This window comes from Pongo abelii, chromosome 4 (assembly GCF_028885655.2).
Source record: "Pongo abelii isolate AG06213 chromosome 4, NHGRI_mPonAbe1-v2.0_pri, whole genome shotgun sequence".
Lineage (NCBI taxonomy): Eukaryota > Metazoa > Chordata > Mammalia > Primates > Hominidae > Pongo > Pongo abelii.
This window is the reverse complement of record NC_071989.2, coordinates 134747183-134765289: the sequence shown is the minus strand read 5'-3', so window position 1 is coordinate 134765289 and position 18107 is coordinate 134747183. Positions and strand designations below refer to the sequence as shown.

Sequence of the window (18107 nt, the reverse complement as noted above, 5' to 3'; positions counted from 1 at the left end):
AATTGGCTCCAGGCTTTGAAAGTAACACTACAAGAAGAATTTCAAAAAGATTTTGTGCAATTGCTGCATTGTTGGAAAAGTTCTTGGGTTCCTTTGGTGACTACTTTTAAAGACACAACATTCACATGCTTTTAAAACACATCAGTCACATCACTTTATAGAAACACTCTGTACTTGTGCAAAGAAGAACCCATCTATGGTTTTTAAAAACTGGAATCCATGAATGACTGCTGTGCCAATGACGACGTAGAGCTTCAACCAAAAAAATGAACTTCTCTACTGCTAAGCTGGAGCACAGATGAATATGCAAGTATCCAAAGAGGTACCTGTGTTTAACAATACAGAGAAAGCACAAGTGCTCAATTGACAGCTAATCTTGTCTTCTGCAGGACATTAGAAATTCTTTCAATGTTAGAATTGTAGAATGGAAATAAGTTTTTGTTTTATGATTAGAAAACACACGTACAAAAGTTAAGAGAGCTACACAGGGATGCACAGACTTTAATGGGAGTTACTTTGTCTTCTGCATCTTTGCCCTTCGTAAATCTAGTGAGGTTGTATAATCAGTGATTTTAGGAAGCTGGTTCAGTTTAGACTGCCTGCCTTTCTATTTTGGCTTCAACACTTTAACAGCTGTTATGACTTGGGCAAGTCACTGTGTCTCTCCTACATATAAAATGTGATGAAAATAGTACCTACCTTATTATATGTATATCTGTAAAAGCACTTTGAATAGTGTCTAATGAATAGCAATGATATTACTTCATCTTGTCTAAGCTTTGATATATTTTCTGGAGCTACTTAGTTTCTTCTTTGAAAGGAGAGCGAATCTCAAAACAAAATATTCCTTTCCTCTCTATTCCATTTTCCTTATGGCAAAGGCTTTACGTGTTTCATCCTGGTGATATTCAAGACACTTAGCATGGTACCCATGGGTGCAAAAGTACTTAGTAAATGTCAGTTGAGTACTTAATCAAATCTCTCTGTTCATCATCAACTGTCAAATACTGCTTTTCTCTTATAGCTCATATGCCATTTATTATTCTGATGCAAGGTCTGATATTTTGTGATTTTAGAATTTGAGAAAAGGTGCTGTGATTCTTTGTAAAATTTTCAGAAAAGATCATGATCAAATCAAGAACACACCTAAGAAATCTACCAACTTCACATCAAAACAAGTGCAACTTTATATACTATGGAACTTTGTTATTAAGGGAGGAAGGGAGAGCGGGAGGAAAAGAAATATATTCTTAACAATAAATGTAGGCTCTTTGAGGACCACACTGTATATTACACACAGCATCCTGCATAATATTTAAGGATTAAATAGATCTAATGAGGTGTTATTTTCTAATGAATTATAGAAACAATGTAGTGATAATAAAAGTTGTCATGATGAATTGATAGTTTTTCATCACTATCGATATATAGCAATTAAACTCACAATACACATTTTACAGCAATACACACTAAAGGTTTCAGAATCATTTGTAGAAACACAACTGCTTTCAGATGATAATCCTTAATTATTATAAAGGATACAAAAATTAGCATACTGTTTTTCCAAGGTTCTTCCTGGTTTTTAACTTACTGCACAAGTTGGGCGTAATGTGAAAGACAACAAATATGGATATAATCATACACCTGATATATATGGACTTTAAGAAAACACCAACACGTATACACAGATCAACATCTCCACTAGGGCTGGTCATGGTGGCTCACGCCTGTAATCCCAGCACTTTGGGAGGCTGAGGTGGGCAAATCTCTTGAAGCCAGGAGTTCAAGACCAGTCTTAGTAACATGGTGAAACCCTGTCTCAACAAAAAATAAGAAAAATAGCCAGGCCTGGTGGTGCACTCCTGTAGTCCCAGCTACTCTGGAGGCTGAGGTGGGAGGACGACCTGAGCCCAGAGAGGTTGAGACTGCAGTGAGCTGTGATCATGCCACTGCACTCCGGGTGATAGAATGAGACCCTGTCTTGAAAAACAAAACAAAACAAAACAAAAATCCCCATTAGGGAAGAAGAGGCATGTCCACACCTCATCTCATTGTCTGAGACAAGACACGGAATAGAACACAGAGAGAAAAGAAGGAATATCTTCCGGGGCAGAAGAGGAAGATTATGCAGGTTAATGGTAAATTAGCCAATTTTTTTCTTTCTCTTTTCAATATAACTCAGTATTATTTCCCCCTCTCTTTTCCCAACTCTCTTCTATTTTCTCCTCATCTCTTTACTCACTTTCTCCAACTTCACATTTCCATTTCTCTCACCTTGGTCTCTTCCCTTTTAAAACAGGTCTCATCACCATTGTGCCCTCTATTGAATTGTTCAGAGGGTGGCCCAGATATCACTACCTCATCTAATTAGGGGGTCTGTCTAGGATCATCCAGACTAGAAGAGAGTAACAGAAGAGATTAAGAAAATGAATTGGCAGGATAGCTCAGTCACAATTCCTCTGTTTAACACTGGGGGTCTACCTTGCTAAGGTCATCACCATAAGATCGTATTCTAATGGGTTTGTTTACTACTGTTAAAACTATGAATTCATTTTATGGGTGGATAACTATTCTGCAAAGAAGCTTGGAAAAAATAGTATTTGAGAGTAATGCCTGCCATTTATTGAGCTCTCCTATGGTGTGCAGATACTGTGTGATCACAGTCATAACTATCTCACGAGATCCTTCAAGTCGCCAAGTTCAACACATTTATAGTCGGCTAAAGTTGGATAGTCTAAAAAAAAAGACAACTAATCAACAAAAAACTTGATTCCAGCCTTAAAATGACAATAGCATAAGAAAAAAAGACCAAAACGTTGGGAAGTGTTAACTTTGAGACAAGGAACTATAAGGTGTGAGACAGGATGAAGGCCTCCATTTTTCATTTTGTATCTATCTATATTGTTTTAATTTCTGACTTTATACATGTATTGCTTTAAAAAATATCAACCCATATGGGAAAATTATGTTCCAATTCTGTCACTTAAAAAAAACAGTAATAAATATTAGATGCAAAATTTTAAGAGGTCGTAAAAAAAAGTAGCCAAGTATCACAGCCTGAGTTATCTTTGATGCTGTGGTTTGGGAAGTTTTCAAAATCTTAAGTATGAATGTCACTTAGTCAACATTCAACAGATGTTTATTGTTACAAAGTATAAGGCACTGACCTGTCTTTAAGATGCTTACAATCTTGTTTCTCTTGCTACATGAAAGCCCTTTCTTTTCTTTTCTTTTTTTTTTTTTGTGAAAAGACATATATTTATAGAGTAAAAGGCTTAGTAAAAGTTCTAATCTAATTGTCTTTAAATCAAGCCTATGGAACAAAGATTTCTACGAAATACCCAGAAAAGGCAGATTTATAGAGATAGGGAGTAGGTAGTGATTGCCTAGAGCTGGGGTTGGGAATAGAAACAAGGATTAAGAATAAATGTACCTGAGGGATCTCATTGGAGGGATGAAAATGTTCTTAAACTGGGTTATGGTGACGGTGCATAACTTGGTAATGTTACTAAAAGTCATGGAATTACACCTGGAAATGGGTAAATTTTATGAGGTAAAAACTCAATAAAGTTTTTACAAATACTATGCATCTTGGGACATCATGTCCATTATAAATACAGAAACCTTTGACACACATGGAGTGACCAATGACAGCTACATATGTCTATCTTACAGAATGTAAATTAGTCTACTTAAGGAAATGTAGTTTAAGTTGGTTCTGCTTCTCTTCTCAAGGTAAAGAATCAAACTTCGGATAAAACACTCCTTTTTAAGGATAAAGAAGCAGTCATTAAGGTGGCTGAGGAGGAACCTCTCTCAAGGATCTTTGCTTTATTTATTTTTTTTTTTTTGTGCTTTTTTTTTTTTTTTCTTTTATTATTATTATTATTATTATCATTATTATACTTTAGGTTTTATGGTACATGTGCGCAATGTGCAGGTAAGTTACATATGTATACATGTGCCATGCTGGTGCGCTGCACCCACCAACTTGTCATCTAGCATTAGGTATATCTCCCAATGCTATCCCTCCCCCCTCCCCCCACCCCACAACAGTCCCCGAAGTGTGATGTTCCCCTTCCTGTGTCCATGTGTTCTCATTGTTCAATTCCCACCTATGAGTGAGAATATGCGGTGTTTGGTTTTTTGTTCTTGCGATAGTTTACTAAGAATGATTTCCAGTTTCATCCATGTCCCTACAAAGGACGTGAACTCATCATTTTTTATGGCTGCATAGTATTCCATGGTGTATATGTGCCACATTTTCTTAATCCAGTCTATCATTGTTGGACATTTGGGTTGGTTCCAAGTCTTTGCTATTGTGAATAATGCCGCAATAAACATACGTGTGCATGTGTCTTTATAGCAGCATGATTTATAGTCCTTTGGGTATATACCCAGTAATGGGATGGCTGGGTCGAATGGAATTTCTAGTTCTAGATCCCTGAGGAATCGCCACACTGACTTCCACAAGGGTTGAACTAGTTTACAGTCCCACCAACAGTGTAAAAGTGTTCCTATTTCTCCACATCCTCTCCAGCACCTGTTGTTTCCTGACTTTTTAATGATTGCCATTCTAACTGGTGTGAGATGGTATCTCATTGTGGTTTTGATTTGCATTTCTCTGATGGCCAGTGATGGTGAGCATTTTTTCATGTGTTTTTTGGCTGCATAAATGTCTTCTTTTGAGAAGTGTCTGTTCATGTCCTTTGCCCACTTTTTGATGGGGTTGTTTGTTTTTTTCTTGTAAATTTGTTTGAGTTCATTGTAGATTCTGGATATTAGCCCTTTGTCAGATGAGTAGGTTGCGAAAATGTTCTCCCATTTTGTAGGTTGCCTGTTCACTCTGATGGTAGTTTCCTTTGCTGTGCAGAAGCTCTTGAGTTTAATTAGATCCCATTTGTCAATTTTGGCTTTTGTTGCCATTGCTTTTGGTGTTTTAGACATGAAGTCCTTGCCCATGCCTATGTCCTGAATGGTAATGCCTAGGTTTTCTTCTAGGGTTTTTATGGTTTTAGGTCTAACATTTAAGTCTTTAATCCATCTTGAATTGATTTTTGTATAAGGTGTAAGGAAGGGATCCAGTTTCAGCTTTCTACATATGGCTAGCCAGTTTTCCCAGCACCATTTATTAAATAGGGAATCCTTTCCCCATTTCTTGTTTTTGTCAGGTTTGTCAAAGATCAGATACTTGTAGATATGTGGCATTATTTCTGACGGCTCTGTTCTGTTCCATTGATCTATATCTCTGTTTTGGTACCAGTACCATGCTGTTTTGGTTACTGTAGCCTTGTAGTATAGTTTGAAGTCAGGTAGTGTGATGCCTCCAGCTTTGTTCTTTTGGCTTAGGATTGACTTGGCGATGCGGGCTCTTTTTTGGTTCCATATGAACTTTAAAGTGGTTTTTTCCAATTCTGTGAAGAAAGTCATTGGTAGCTTGATGGGGATGGCATTGAATCTGTAAATTACCTTGGGCAGTATGGCCATTTTCATGATATTGATTCTTCCTACCCATGAGCATGGAATGTTCTTCCATTTGTTTGTATCCTCTTTTATTTCCTTGAGCAGTGGTTTGTAGTTCTCCTTGAAGAGGTCTTTCACATCCCTTGTAAGTTGGATTCCTAGGTATTTTATTCTCTTTGAAGCAATTGTGAATGGGAGTTCACTCATGATTTGGCTCTCTGTTTGTCTGTTATTGATGTATAAGAATGCTTGTGATTTTTGCACATTGATTTTGTATCCTGAGACTTTGCTGAAGTTGTTTATCAGCTTAAGGAGATTTTGGGCTGAGACAATGGGGTTTTCTAGATATACTATCATGTCATCTGCAAACAAGGACAATTTGACTTCCTCTTTTCCTAATTGAATACCCTTGATTTCCTTCTCCTGCCTAATTGCCCTGGCCAGAACTTCCAACACTATGTTGAATAGAAGTGGCGAGAGAGGGCATCCCTGTCTTGTGCCAGTTTTCAAAGGGAATGCTTCCAGTTTTTGCCCATTCAGTACGATATTGGCTGTGGGTTTGTCATAAATAGCTCTTATTATTTTGAGATACGTCCCATCAATTCCTAATTTATTGAGAGTTTTTAGCATGAAGGGTTGTTGAATTTTGTCAAAGGCCTTTTCTGCATCTATTGAGATAATCATGTGGTTTTTGTCTTCGGTTCTGTTTATATGCTGGATTACATTTATTGATTTGCGTATATTGAACCAGCCTTGCATCCCAGGGATGAAGCCCACTTGATCATGGTGGATAAGCTTTTTGATGTGCTGCTGGATTCTGTTTGCCAGTATCTTATTGAGGATTTTTGCATCAATGTTCATTAAGGATATTGGTCTAAAATTCTCTTTTTTTGTTGTGTCTCTGCCAGGCTTTGGTATCAGGATGATGCTGGCCTCATAAAATGAGTTAGGGAGGATTCCCTCTTTTTCTATTGATTGGAATAGTTTCAGAAGGAATGGTACCAGCTCCTCCTTGTACCTCTGGTAGAATTCGGCTGTGAACCCATCTGGTCCTGGACTTTTTTTGGTTGGTAGGCTATTGATTATTGCCACAATTTGAGCTCCTGTTATTGGTCTATTCAGAGATTCAACTTCTTCCTGGTTTAGTCTTGGGAGGGTGTATGTGTTGAGGAATTTATCCATTTCTTCTAGATTTTCTAGTTTATTTGCATAGAGGTGTTTGTAATATTCTCTGATGGCAGTTTGTATTTCCGTGGGATCGGTGGTGATATCCCCTTTATCATTTTTTATTGCATCTATTTGATTCTTCTCTCTTTTTTTCTTTATTAATCTTGCTAGCGGTCTATCAATTTTGTTGATCCTTTCAAAAAACCAGCTCCTGGATTCATTTATTTTTTGAAGGGTTTTTTGTGTCTCTATTTCCTTCAGTTCTGCTCTGATTTTAGTTACTTCTTGCCTTCTGCTAGCTTTTGAATGTGTTTGCTCTTGCTTTTCTAGTTCTTTTAATTGTGATGTTAGGGTGTCAATTTTGGATCTTTCCTGCTTTCTCTTGTGGGCATTTAGTGCTATAAATTTCCCTCTACACACTGCTTTGAATGCATCCCAGAGATTCTGGTATGTTGTGTCTTGGTTCTCGTTGGTTTCAAAGAACATCTTTATTTCTGCCTTCATTTCGTTATGTACCCAGTAGTCATTCAGGAGCAGGTTGTTCAGTTTCCACGTAGTTGAGCGGTTTTGAGTGAGATTCTTAATCCTGAGTTCTAGCTTGATTGCACTGTGATCTGAGAGACAGTTTGTTACAATTTCTGTTCTTTTACATTTATTGAGGAGAGCTTTACTTCCAAGTATATGGTCAATTTTGGAATAGGTGTGGTGTGGTGCTGAAAAAAATGTATATTCTGTTGATTTGGGGTGGAGAGTTCTGTAGATGTCTATTAGGTCTGCTTGGTGCAGAGCTGAGTTCAATTCCTGGGTATCCTTGTTGACTTTCTGTCTCGTTGATCTGTCTAATGTTGACAGTGGGGTGTTAAAGTCTCCCATTATTAATGTGTGGGAGTCTAAGTCTCTTTGTAGGTCACTCAGGACTTGCTTTATGAATCTGGGTGCTCCTGTATTGGGTGCATATATATTTAGGATAGTTAGCTCTTCTTGTTGAATTAATCCCTTTACCAATATGTAATGGCCTTCTTTGTCTCTTTTGATCTTTGTTGGTTTAAAGTCTGTTTTATCAGAGACTAGGATTGCAACCCCTGCCTTTTTTTGTTTTCCATTTGCTTGGTAGATCTTCCTCCATCCTTTTATTTTGAGCCTATGTGTGTCTCTGCACGTGAGATGGGTTTCCTGAATACAGCACACTGATGGGTCTTGAGTCTTTATCCAATTTGCCAGTCTGTGTCTTTTAATTGGAGCATTTAGTCCATTTACATTTAAAGTTAATATTGTTATGTGTGAATCTGATCCTGTCATTATGATGTTAGCTGGATATTTTTCTCATTAGTTGATGCAGTCTCTTCCTAGTCTCGATGTTCTTTACCTTTTGGTATGATTTTGCAGTGGCTGGTACCGGTTGTGCCTTTCCATGTTTAGCGCTTCCTTCAGGAGCTCTTTTAGGGCAGGCCTGGTGGTGACAAAATCTCTCAGCATTTGCTTGTCTGTAAAGTATTTTATTTCTCCTTCACTTATGAAGCTTAGTTTGGCAGGATATGAAATTCTGGGTTGAAAATTCTTTTCTTTAAGAATGTTGAATATTGGCCCCCACTCTCTTCTGGCTTGTAGGGTTTCTGCCGAGAGATCCGCTGTTAGTCTGATGGGCTTCCCTTTGATGGTAACCCGACCTTTCTCTCTGGCTGCCCTTAACATTTTTTCCTTCATTTCAACTTTGGTGAATCTGATAATTATGTGTCTTGGAGTTGCTCTTCTCGAGGAGTATCTTTGTGGCGTTCTCTGTATTTCCTGAATCTGAATGTTGGCCTGCCTTGCTAGATTGGGGAAGTTCTCCTGGATAATATCCTGCAGAGTGTTTTCCAACTTGTTTCCATTCTCCCCGTCACTTTCAGGTACACCAATCAGACGTAGATTTGGTCTTTTCACATAGTCCCACATTTCTTGGAGGCTTTGCTCGTTTCTTTTTATTCTTTTTTCTCTAAACTTCCCTTCTCGCTTCATTTCATTCATTTCATCTTCCAGGGCTGATACCCTTTCTTCCATTTGATCGCATCGGCTCCTGAGGCTTCTGCATTCTTCACGTAGTTCTCGAGCCTTGGTTTTCAGCTCCATCAGCTCCTTTAAGCACTTCTCTGTATTGGTTATTCTAGTTATACATTCTTCTAAATTTTTTTCAAAGTTTTCAACTTCTTTGCCTTTGGTTTGAATATCCTCCCGTAGCTCGGAGTAATTTGATCGTCTGAAGCCTTCTTCTCTCAGCTCGTCAAAGTCATTCTCCGTCCAGCTTTGTTCCGTTGCTGGTGAGGAACTGCGTTCCTTTGGAGGAGGAGAGGTACTCTGGTTTTTAGAGTTTCCAGTTTTTCTGCTCTGTTTTTTCCCCATCTTTGTGGTTTTATCTACTTTTGGTCTTTGATGATGGTGATGTACAGATGGGTTTTTGATGTGGATGTCCTTTCTGTTAGTTTTCCTTCTAACAGACAGAACCCTCAGCTGCAGGTCTGTTGGAGTACCTGGCCGGCCGTGTGAGGTGTCAGTCTGCCCCTGCTGGGGGGTGCCTCCCAGTTAGGCTGCTCGGGGGTCAGGGGTCAGGAACCCACTTGAGGAGGCAGTCAGCCGGTTCTCAGATCTCCAGCTGCGTGCTGGGAGAACCACTGCTCTCCTCACAGCTGTCAGACAGGGACATTTAAGTCTGCAGAGGTTACTGCTGTCTTTTTGTTTGTCTGTGCCCTGCCCCCAGAGGTGGAGCCTACAGAGGCAGGCAGGCCTCCTTGAGCTGTGGTGGGCTCCACCCAGTTCAAGCTTCCAGACTGCTTTGTTTACCTAAGCGAGCCTGGGCAATGGCGGGCGCCCCTCCCCCAGCCTCGCTGCCGACTTGCTGTTTGATCTCAGACTGCTGTGCTAGCAATCAGCGAGACTCCGTGGGCGTAGGACCCTCTGAGCCAGTTGCAGGCTATACTCTCCTGGGGCACCGGTTCCTAAGCCCGTCGGAAAAGCACAGTATTCGGGTGGGAGTGGCCCGATTTTCCAGGTGCCTTCTGTCACCCCTGGAAGGGGAACTCCCTGACCCCTTGCGCTTCCCGAGTGAGGCAATGCCTCGCCCCTGCTTCGGCTGGCGCACAGTGCGCTCACCCACTGACCTGCACCCACTGTCTGGCACTCCCTAGTGAGATGAACACGGTACCTCAGATGGAAATGCAGAAATCACCCGTCTTCTGCGTCGCTCGCGCTGGGAGCTGTAGACCGGAGCTGTTCCTATTCCGATCTTTGCTTTATTACATTTGAAAATGTGCAGAGTGGCTAAAGCTGAGCATTTAAAAAATTAGAAAGGTGTTAAAGGACAGTTGTGTTGAAGTTTAGCAAATGGAAACAGTTTAAAGCTGAGAGTCCATGAGTAAAAAGCTCAGTGCCAGGAAGCAGAATGTGGAATCAGTGGATGATGGATAGAAGTATTGGACAACAGATGTATAACACCAAATCAGTAAGCAATATTTAAATTAGGTGGAAGGTCACAAAATACTCATGGCATGAGATCCTTTTAGCATAAAGTAAAAACCAACACACCTGGTTAGATTCAAAGAAATGCTCAGGTGCTGTCACAAGAGTCGTCACGGTCACTTTACAGAACATTGTTGCAGGCTACTGTAAGCATTTGACCTCTTTGAAGTTTGACCATTTAGTTTAATTACATTTCATGTCATCCTCCCACCTCCACCCCATAGCATGTCCCAGATATTAAAAAGTGAGGACTAATACAGCTACAGTTTATGGAGAGCTGATAACATGTAGGCACTAGGTGAAGTGCATTTCTTTTTTATTTTACTTTTTTCTTTAACATTGATTTTAAGTTCAGGGGTACATATGCAGGTTTGTCATATAGGTAAACTTGTATCATGGAGGTTTGTTATACAGATTATTTTGTCACTCAGGTATTAAACCTAGTACCCATTAGTTATTTTTTCTGATCCTCTCCCTCCTCCCACCCTCCACCTTCCAATAGATCCCAGTGTGTGTTCCCCTCTGCGTGTCCATGTGTTCTCATCATTTAGCTCCCACTTATAAGTGAGAACATGCGGTATTTGGTTTTTTGTTCCTGTGTTTGTTTACTAAAGATAATGGCCTCCAGCTCCATTCATGTCCCTGTAAAGGATGTGATCTCGTTTTTATGGCTGGATAGTATTCCATGGTGTATATATACCATATTTTCTTTATGCAGTCTACCATTGATGGGCATTTAGGTTGATTCCATGTCTTTGCTATTGTGAATAGTGCTGCAATGAACATACACATGCATGTGTCTTTATAAAAGAACAATTTATATTCCTCTGGGTATATACCCAGTAAAGGGATTGCTGAGTTGAATGGTATTTCTGTCTTTGGGTATTTGAGGAGTTGCCACACTGTCTTCTACGATGGTCAAACTAATTTACACCCCCACCAACAGTGTATAAGCATTCCTTTTTCTCTGCAACCTCGCCAGCATCTGTTATTTTTTTGACTTTTTAATAATTGCCATCCTGACTGGTGTGAGATGGAATTTCATTGTAGTTTTGATTTGCGTTTATCTAATGATTAGTGATGTTGAGCTTTTTTTCATGATTGTTGGCTGTATATATGTCTTCTTTTGAAAAGTGTCTGTTCTTACATTTCCCATTTAAACTTCAAAGCAAGCCTGTATCAAACAGCTGACTTAAGTACTCCCCATTATAGATGATGAAACAGAGACTTAGAGGTGCTGAGTAACTTGCCAGAGTCACACCTGTAGGAGACAGGAAAGCCAGAATTCAAATACTAGTTTCCTAGAGCCTGCATTCTTAACTACTTCATGTACTGCCCAGATAAATCGGCATTTTCTGTGATATTAACCTCCAGTGATAGAGCCGATTTGATTCACTATATATTTTTTTCAAAACCTTTCAAACCAGAACACACACTGTTTATTTTTCTTCATTTTTTAAAACTCCTCTATTGGGTGTTATACTTTAATATAATTTGTTTAATATAATTTATAAATATAATATGTTATGTATAACATTTTAAAATATGAGTTTTCATACACTGAAGGCCCATATTCAGTGGATTAGTGGGTGAATTAATATATGTTAAAATATGTTATACATCATTCTTTCCTACCCCAAAGTTTATAATGAAAAGTGAACTGGATCTTGTTATGTTGCCCAGGCTGGAGTGCAGTGGCATGATCCATGATCTTGGCTCACTGCAACCTCTGCCTCCCAGGTCTCTCACCTCAGCCTCCCTAGTAGTTGGGATTACAGGCATAAGCCATCATGCCTGGTTAATTTTTGTATTTATAGTAGAGACGGGGTTTCACCATGTTGGCCAGGCTGTTGTCAAACTCTTGGCCTCAAGTGATCCACCTGTCTCGGCCTCCCAAAATGCTGGATTATAGTGAGCTACCACGCCCAGCCTGTCAGATCTGATGACCTGGAAATTAAAAAAAAAAATTATATGCACACACTTACATAGATAGAGAGATAATCATCTTTTGCTAAATGGGAGCTTTCAAAGTTTGGAATTAAGTAAGCACTAAGAAACTGAGTTAGGTCCAACAATTATTTGCCTTTATTTCTCTTGCTTCTAATTCAAGATCAGTTCCCAACTTCAACCTGTGTTCTGTTTGTCAAGTACTCCAACAGGCCATGCACAAAGATGGATAGTTTAGATGAGAGATGTTGCCACTGCAGGTCATTTATTTTTACTTGAATTCACTATTTTAGGTAAAAATATATACTAAAAATAACCAACCTTTATTGATAATACCAGAGTGCTTCCTTTTAAGGTAAATGTTCTTGCTGCCCACATCTATCCTTTTCCTACATACATATGGAGTTGGACACATTTCTAAAATTCTTACACCTCAAGTTATTAAAGTTCAAATGTTAAAAATTCAAATTGCAATTTGAATGATATTACATGTAATTTAATTCATTATTTGAAACATGAATCAAGATAACTTTTGCTCAGAATATATCAGCATTCATTTTGGGTACTTGTTGAAATTCATTAAAAGTAACCTGGATATTACTAAATGAGATCCAGAAGAAACTTTAAGAAATAAAGGTGTGTTTCATAAAATGTGTGTCAAGGGTAGGGGTTTGGGGGAGGGATAGCACTAGGAGAAATACCTAACGTAAATGAAGTGTTGATGGGTGCAGCAAACCAACATGGCACATGTATTCCTATGTAACAAACCTGCAGGTTGTGCACAGGTACCCCAGAACTTAAATAACAAACAAACAAACAAACAAACAAAAGTTAGAGCAAGGGTATTCTGGCCTCTTGAAGGAAAACAAAATGTGTGTCAAAAAAAGTCGGGCTATGCTACGACTATTAAAGTACTGGGAACATAAAATTCAGAACTAAAAAGGTAATAAAAGTGGAGAAAATTAGGATCTCAAAAGGAAATATACAGCTAAAGTACTTATTCTTGGTCAGAAAGGGGTTCATTGTATTTTTTAATCAAATATGCAGTTCGGTAATGAGTGTATCAGCAGCTTCACCTTCTAGCACAAAGATGAACAAATTAGCCACAGCTCTCGGGCAAGTAAATGTACCTAGAAATTCTAACCGCTACTGATAGGAAATGTGATTAAGAAAAATTTTAAACGTAGAATTTCCCCTGACATAGTCAAGCTGAATGTCAGCTACAAGCGTATTACAGTATATATCTTAATTACTGGGTCTGGGGTCTTAGCTTCCCCAGCTCACCAACAGATGGTACTGGAAAGTGACTGTTGGTTGGGCCCTCTGAGAAATTCAATAAGAAAAAATGTAATCTGAGTCTGCAACCTATTTAGAGGAAAGATAACGAATACAACTGGATTAGTGGGTGAATTAATATATGTTAACAACTTGAAACAGTACTTTGTACAAACTAAACTGTCAATAAACATTAATTGTTAATTAATCATCATAATAACAGCAGATAAATTCTATGAGGCAGAAGCCACATATGTACAAGGTGTGCACTGGTAAAGAAGAGATGAGTATGGCCAGTAATGAAGGAAGGCTTCACATGAAGGAAAACTTGAGTTGATTTCTAGAAGTAGATGAAGAGAGAGGAGAGAGGGTAAAGGAATAGCAGTAAGGAAAAGTGAAGACAGAAGGGGATTCATTCGCTCCTATGTTTGGCATACCAGTTCCTTATTCCTTCTGCATATCACTTCTTTTTTGGAATTTTATAAGAAACATATTTTTAAGTTATTTTAAAATTAATATTATTTTTAATTGACAAATCATAATTGTTTACATTTATGGGGTACAAGGTAATGTTTTGGTATATGTATACAATGTGGCATGATTAAATCAAGCAACATACCTATGGTCTTGCTTACCTATCATTTTTTATGGTGAGACATTTGAAATTTACTCTTAGTTATTTTGAAATATACAACACATTATTATTCACTAATCACCTTTCTGTGTAATAGATCTCAAAACTTATTCCTCCTAACTGAAACTTTGTACCCTCTGACCAACTCCCTATTCCCTCCTTCCCCACCCCTTCCACCTTCCAGCGCCTGGCAACCACCATTCTACTCTCTATTTCTATGAATCCAACTTTTAAATTTATTTTTAAATTAAAGTAAATTTTAGTTTTGAGACAGGGTCTCACTCTGTTTCCAGGCTGGAATGCAGTGGCATGAACATGGCTCACTGTAGCCTCAACTGTCTGGGCTCAAGAGATTCTCCCACCTCAGCCTCCCGAGCAGCTGGGACCACAGGTGTGCGCCATCATGCTTAAGTTAATTTTTTTTTTTCTGTAGAGACAGGGTCTCACTTTGTTGCCCAGGCTGGTCTTAAACTCCTGGGCTCAAGTGATCCTCCAGCCTCGGCCTCCCAAAGTGTTGGGATTATGTGCATGAGCACAGTCCCTGGCCTGAGTCAACTTTTTTAGATGTCACACTTAAGTGAGATCATGCAGTGTCTGTTTTTCTATTCCTGGCTTATTTTGTCTAACATACGTCCTCTAGGTTCATCCATGTCACAAATGATCTTTCTTTTCAAAGGCTGAATAATATTGTGTATATATACCACATTTTCTTATCCATTTATCCATTGATAGACACTTAGATTGATTTCGTATCTTGTGTATATATAGCACATTTTCTTATCCATTCATCTGTTGATGGACACTTAGGTTGATTTCATATCTTGGCTATTGTGAGTAATCTGCAATGAACATGGGAGTGCTGCATATCATCCCTTTAAGTATAGGGCTGCCCGTATGATTGTTTGGCTATAAAAGATGTGCATGCTGACTAGTATTAGGAAGTGAGGTTGCAATGGTCTGTGTGGGTCCAGATCACGAAGGATCTTAAAATCTTGGCAGAGGAGCCTATTTTTAAGAGTAGGCCATGGAAGGCCATCATAGATTCTAGAACAGAGGAACCGGTGTACAGCATAGTGGTTATAAATTCATGCTGTAAAGTTAGGAGACCTGGGCTTGAATCCTGGCTGCTCTTTTATTAACTGTGTGACTCTGCCTAGCTGCTTAGCTTCTCAGAGCTTCAGTGCTTTTATCTGCAACATGGAAATAATAGCACCTGCCTCATTCTTTGTGAGAATGCATTTAAAGTATTGAGCACACTCCCTGCCACATAGTAAGCATTCTCAGTAAGTGCCAGCTACTATTACTTAGGAGGCTAAGGCTCTAGGTGATGAGGCCTACATGGGTGCAGTTACAGACGCAGGGAAATTGCGAGGAGCAAGTCATTCTAATCCTCTTAGAAGAAATGTCCATTGGGACACCCAGACTTCAACAAGACTTTGAGCCTAGTGATAATTAATCTGAGTTAGGAAGTTCAAAACAGAAGCACAAAAATTTGGCAACTTAAAATGATTTCAAAGTGGAATTATCACATCAGTATATCCTTATGATAATACATATCCCTCCTTCCTAAATTACTCATATCCTGATACCAGAACAAGTTTTAGAGCTCAGAAGGGTTAGTGTCTAAAATCATAGACTGAATTAGAAGTGACTTCAGTAGGCTTAGAAAATACCACTTTGTAGGAAAAAACAAACCACCTCTCCTCCCAAACCAATTTTACCAAAGACTGCAAAATAGATAAATATTTTAACAGTAGAGAAGACTCAGTTATAGACTAAACTCTTTATCATACCTTGTCTGTGTGTTTAATGTGGCAAGAGTCACCAAAGTCCCTTGAAGTACAGTATATTCATTTGTGCCTCCCCCATCCCCACTCTGCTCTTGAAGTTCCAGAAGGGCAGATCCAAAATAACATTTATCCTTGTATTGCCCTTCGTTACTGAACAAGTAGATACTCAATTATTTGCTGAACTAAAATGAATTTGTGAAAATAGTCATTCTAAATGAACGGCTGTGTTGGGACTTTGAGCTTCAATGTGGTTAGGCTTATTTTCTACAAAATTATTTTCCCAACATCCAGTGAGTTTTGAATTAAGAGAATTTGTTTAAAGCCTACAGCAGACTTTTCAATCAACCTAAACCATCTCCTTAACTGAATATCTAGACAGACAGAGAGAGTGACAGATAGAGAGAGAGCGCGCCACAAGATTGTCCATGTAGGAACTCCAGAAATCCGCATCCACCCAAAACGCGTCCCGGGGCAGAGAAGTTCAGGCTGCGCTCCTCCCACCTCCTTGGATGGGTCCCAGCTGAGGATACTCACTGGGCTGAGCCAAGTTTGCTCTCCCTCTTCCCGAGCACTTTCGCAGGCTTTGTGTCTTCCACATCTTGCTGTAGTTCAGTCATCGGGGCCGTGTCTGGAGGGCACCTTCAGACTTCCGCGCGCCTGGCTCTCCCCCGGCTCGTCCCGGCTTCTAGGTCCGGGTGCGCAGGCCAAGCAAGCGGCGCCGTGCCCTCCCCTGCACCCTCCGCCCAGCGCATCCAGGCCGGGCCGCGCCAAGCTCCCGGGGCCGCGGACCTGGACACGTCGGAGCGGGCGCGATTGGTCCGACCCAGTGTGGAAGAGCCGAGAGGGAGGGAAGGGGAGGGTCGAAGCGAAGTGACAGCCTCTTTCCCCAACCCAGGAGGCAGAGAAGAGAAAAGGGAAACCTGTTGAACGAGTCTTTCGGGAGAGGAAGCTAATTGGCCAAGCAGGTGGAACATTTGCCTAAGAAGGCACAATCTGTTAAGCCTCCTGGTAAATTAGGCTTTTTGTTTTCTATCCCGACTGTAACAGGGGGATTTTTAGAGGGCAGCCGGCTCTAGATACCGGAAATGCAGACGTCTGAGTGGGACGCCCTGTCACACAAATGCGCTCTGTGGGCTGGCCTATGCCCCAACCTAAATTATTCAAACAGGATATTGCTTCATTGAGGGACTGCCTCTTCTGCTTAAACAATAGGTCTGCTCAATTTTTTTATGTGGGAATAACAAAGGTAATAAGTAGTTGCCTTTGGTGGTGTTTTGGTTAACCCTTCATCGTTCTGGGTGGGGGGGCGGTTAGAGGGGAAAAGAAGAAGCAACCATCAGAATCTTCAAATATTGGGTTATGACTGTTCTCATCAAAATCAAAATTGGTGTTTGATAATTCCCAAGCCGTCTCTTTGTTGCCCATAGTTGTGCAAGTACCTTATTTACTACGCACTCAACCAGTACCGTGAAAGCCCCTTCTTCCCACCTTTTGGTGACATTTTGACTTGCCTGTTCTGAGGTTTTGTATTGGAAGCATCCGTTCATTCATTCATTGAACAAACTTTTGAGAGCTACAAAGTTACAGGCATTGTTCTCAACCTGGGGTGTCCAATCTTTTGGCTTCCCTGGGTCACATTGGAAGAAAACGAACTGTCTTGGGCCACACATAAAATACACTAACACTAAGGATAGATGATGAGCTTTAAAAAAGGTCTGTGCAGGGGCCGGGCACGGTGGCTCACGCCTGTAATCCCAGCAGTTTGGGAGGCCGAGGCGGGTGGATCATCTGAGGTCAGGAGTTCGAGACTAGCATGGCCAACATAGTGAAACGCCATCTCTACTAAAAATACAAAAATTAGCTGGGTGAGGTGGCGCAGGCGCCTGTAATCCCAGCTATTTGGGAGGCTGAGGCAGGAGACTCCCTTGAGCCTGGGAGGTGGAGGTTGTGGTGGGCCAAGATGCACCACTGCACTCCAGTCTGGGTGACAGAGTGAGACCCTGTCTCAAAAAAAAAAAAAAAAAAAAAAAAAAAAATTCCGTGCATAAATGCCACAATGTTATAAGACAGTTTATGAATTTGTATTGGGCTATATTCACAGCTGTTCTGGGCTGCAGGTTGGGCAAACTTGTATAAACATTGACTTGTTATAGCAAATAACATTTGTGTTGGTGGTTTTCTAATTTGCTATGGAGTAGTTGACAATTAGAATAAGTAATATAAACGTTATTATTGGAAGCCTGACTTGACTTCAAAACAATTACAAGTGGCAACAGTAGAGCATGACATGCTGGGAAAAAACTACTAACTGTGTTCTGGGGTTGCAAGTCCTTCATTTT

General features: G+C 39.9%; 1 protein-coding gene across 4 annotated transcripts in view; it reads right to left on the bottom strand.

The window, feature by feature from the left end:
* GRAMD2B (GRAM domain containing 2B) overlaps nt 1-18107 on the bottom strand; it is a 123024-nt gene that overhangs the window by 60398 nt on the left and 44519 nt on the right. The window contains exon 1 of one of the 4 annotated variants that reach the window (XM_009240988.4): nt 16303-16899. In XM_009240988.4, coding sequence (XP_009239263.2) covers nt 16303-16385 — 83 coding nt within the window. In that variant the 5' untranslated portion in view covers nt 16386-16899. 4 annotated transcript variants of the gene reach the window in all.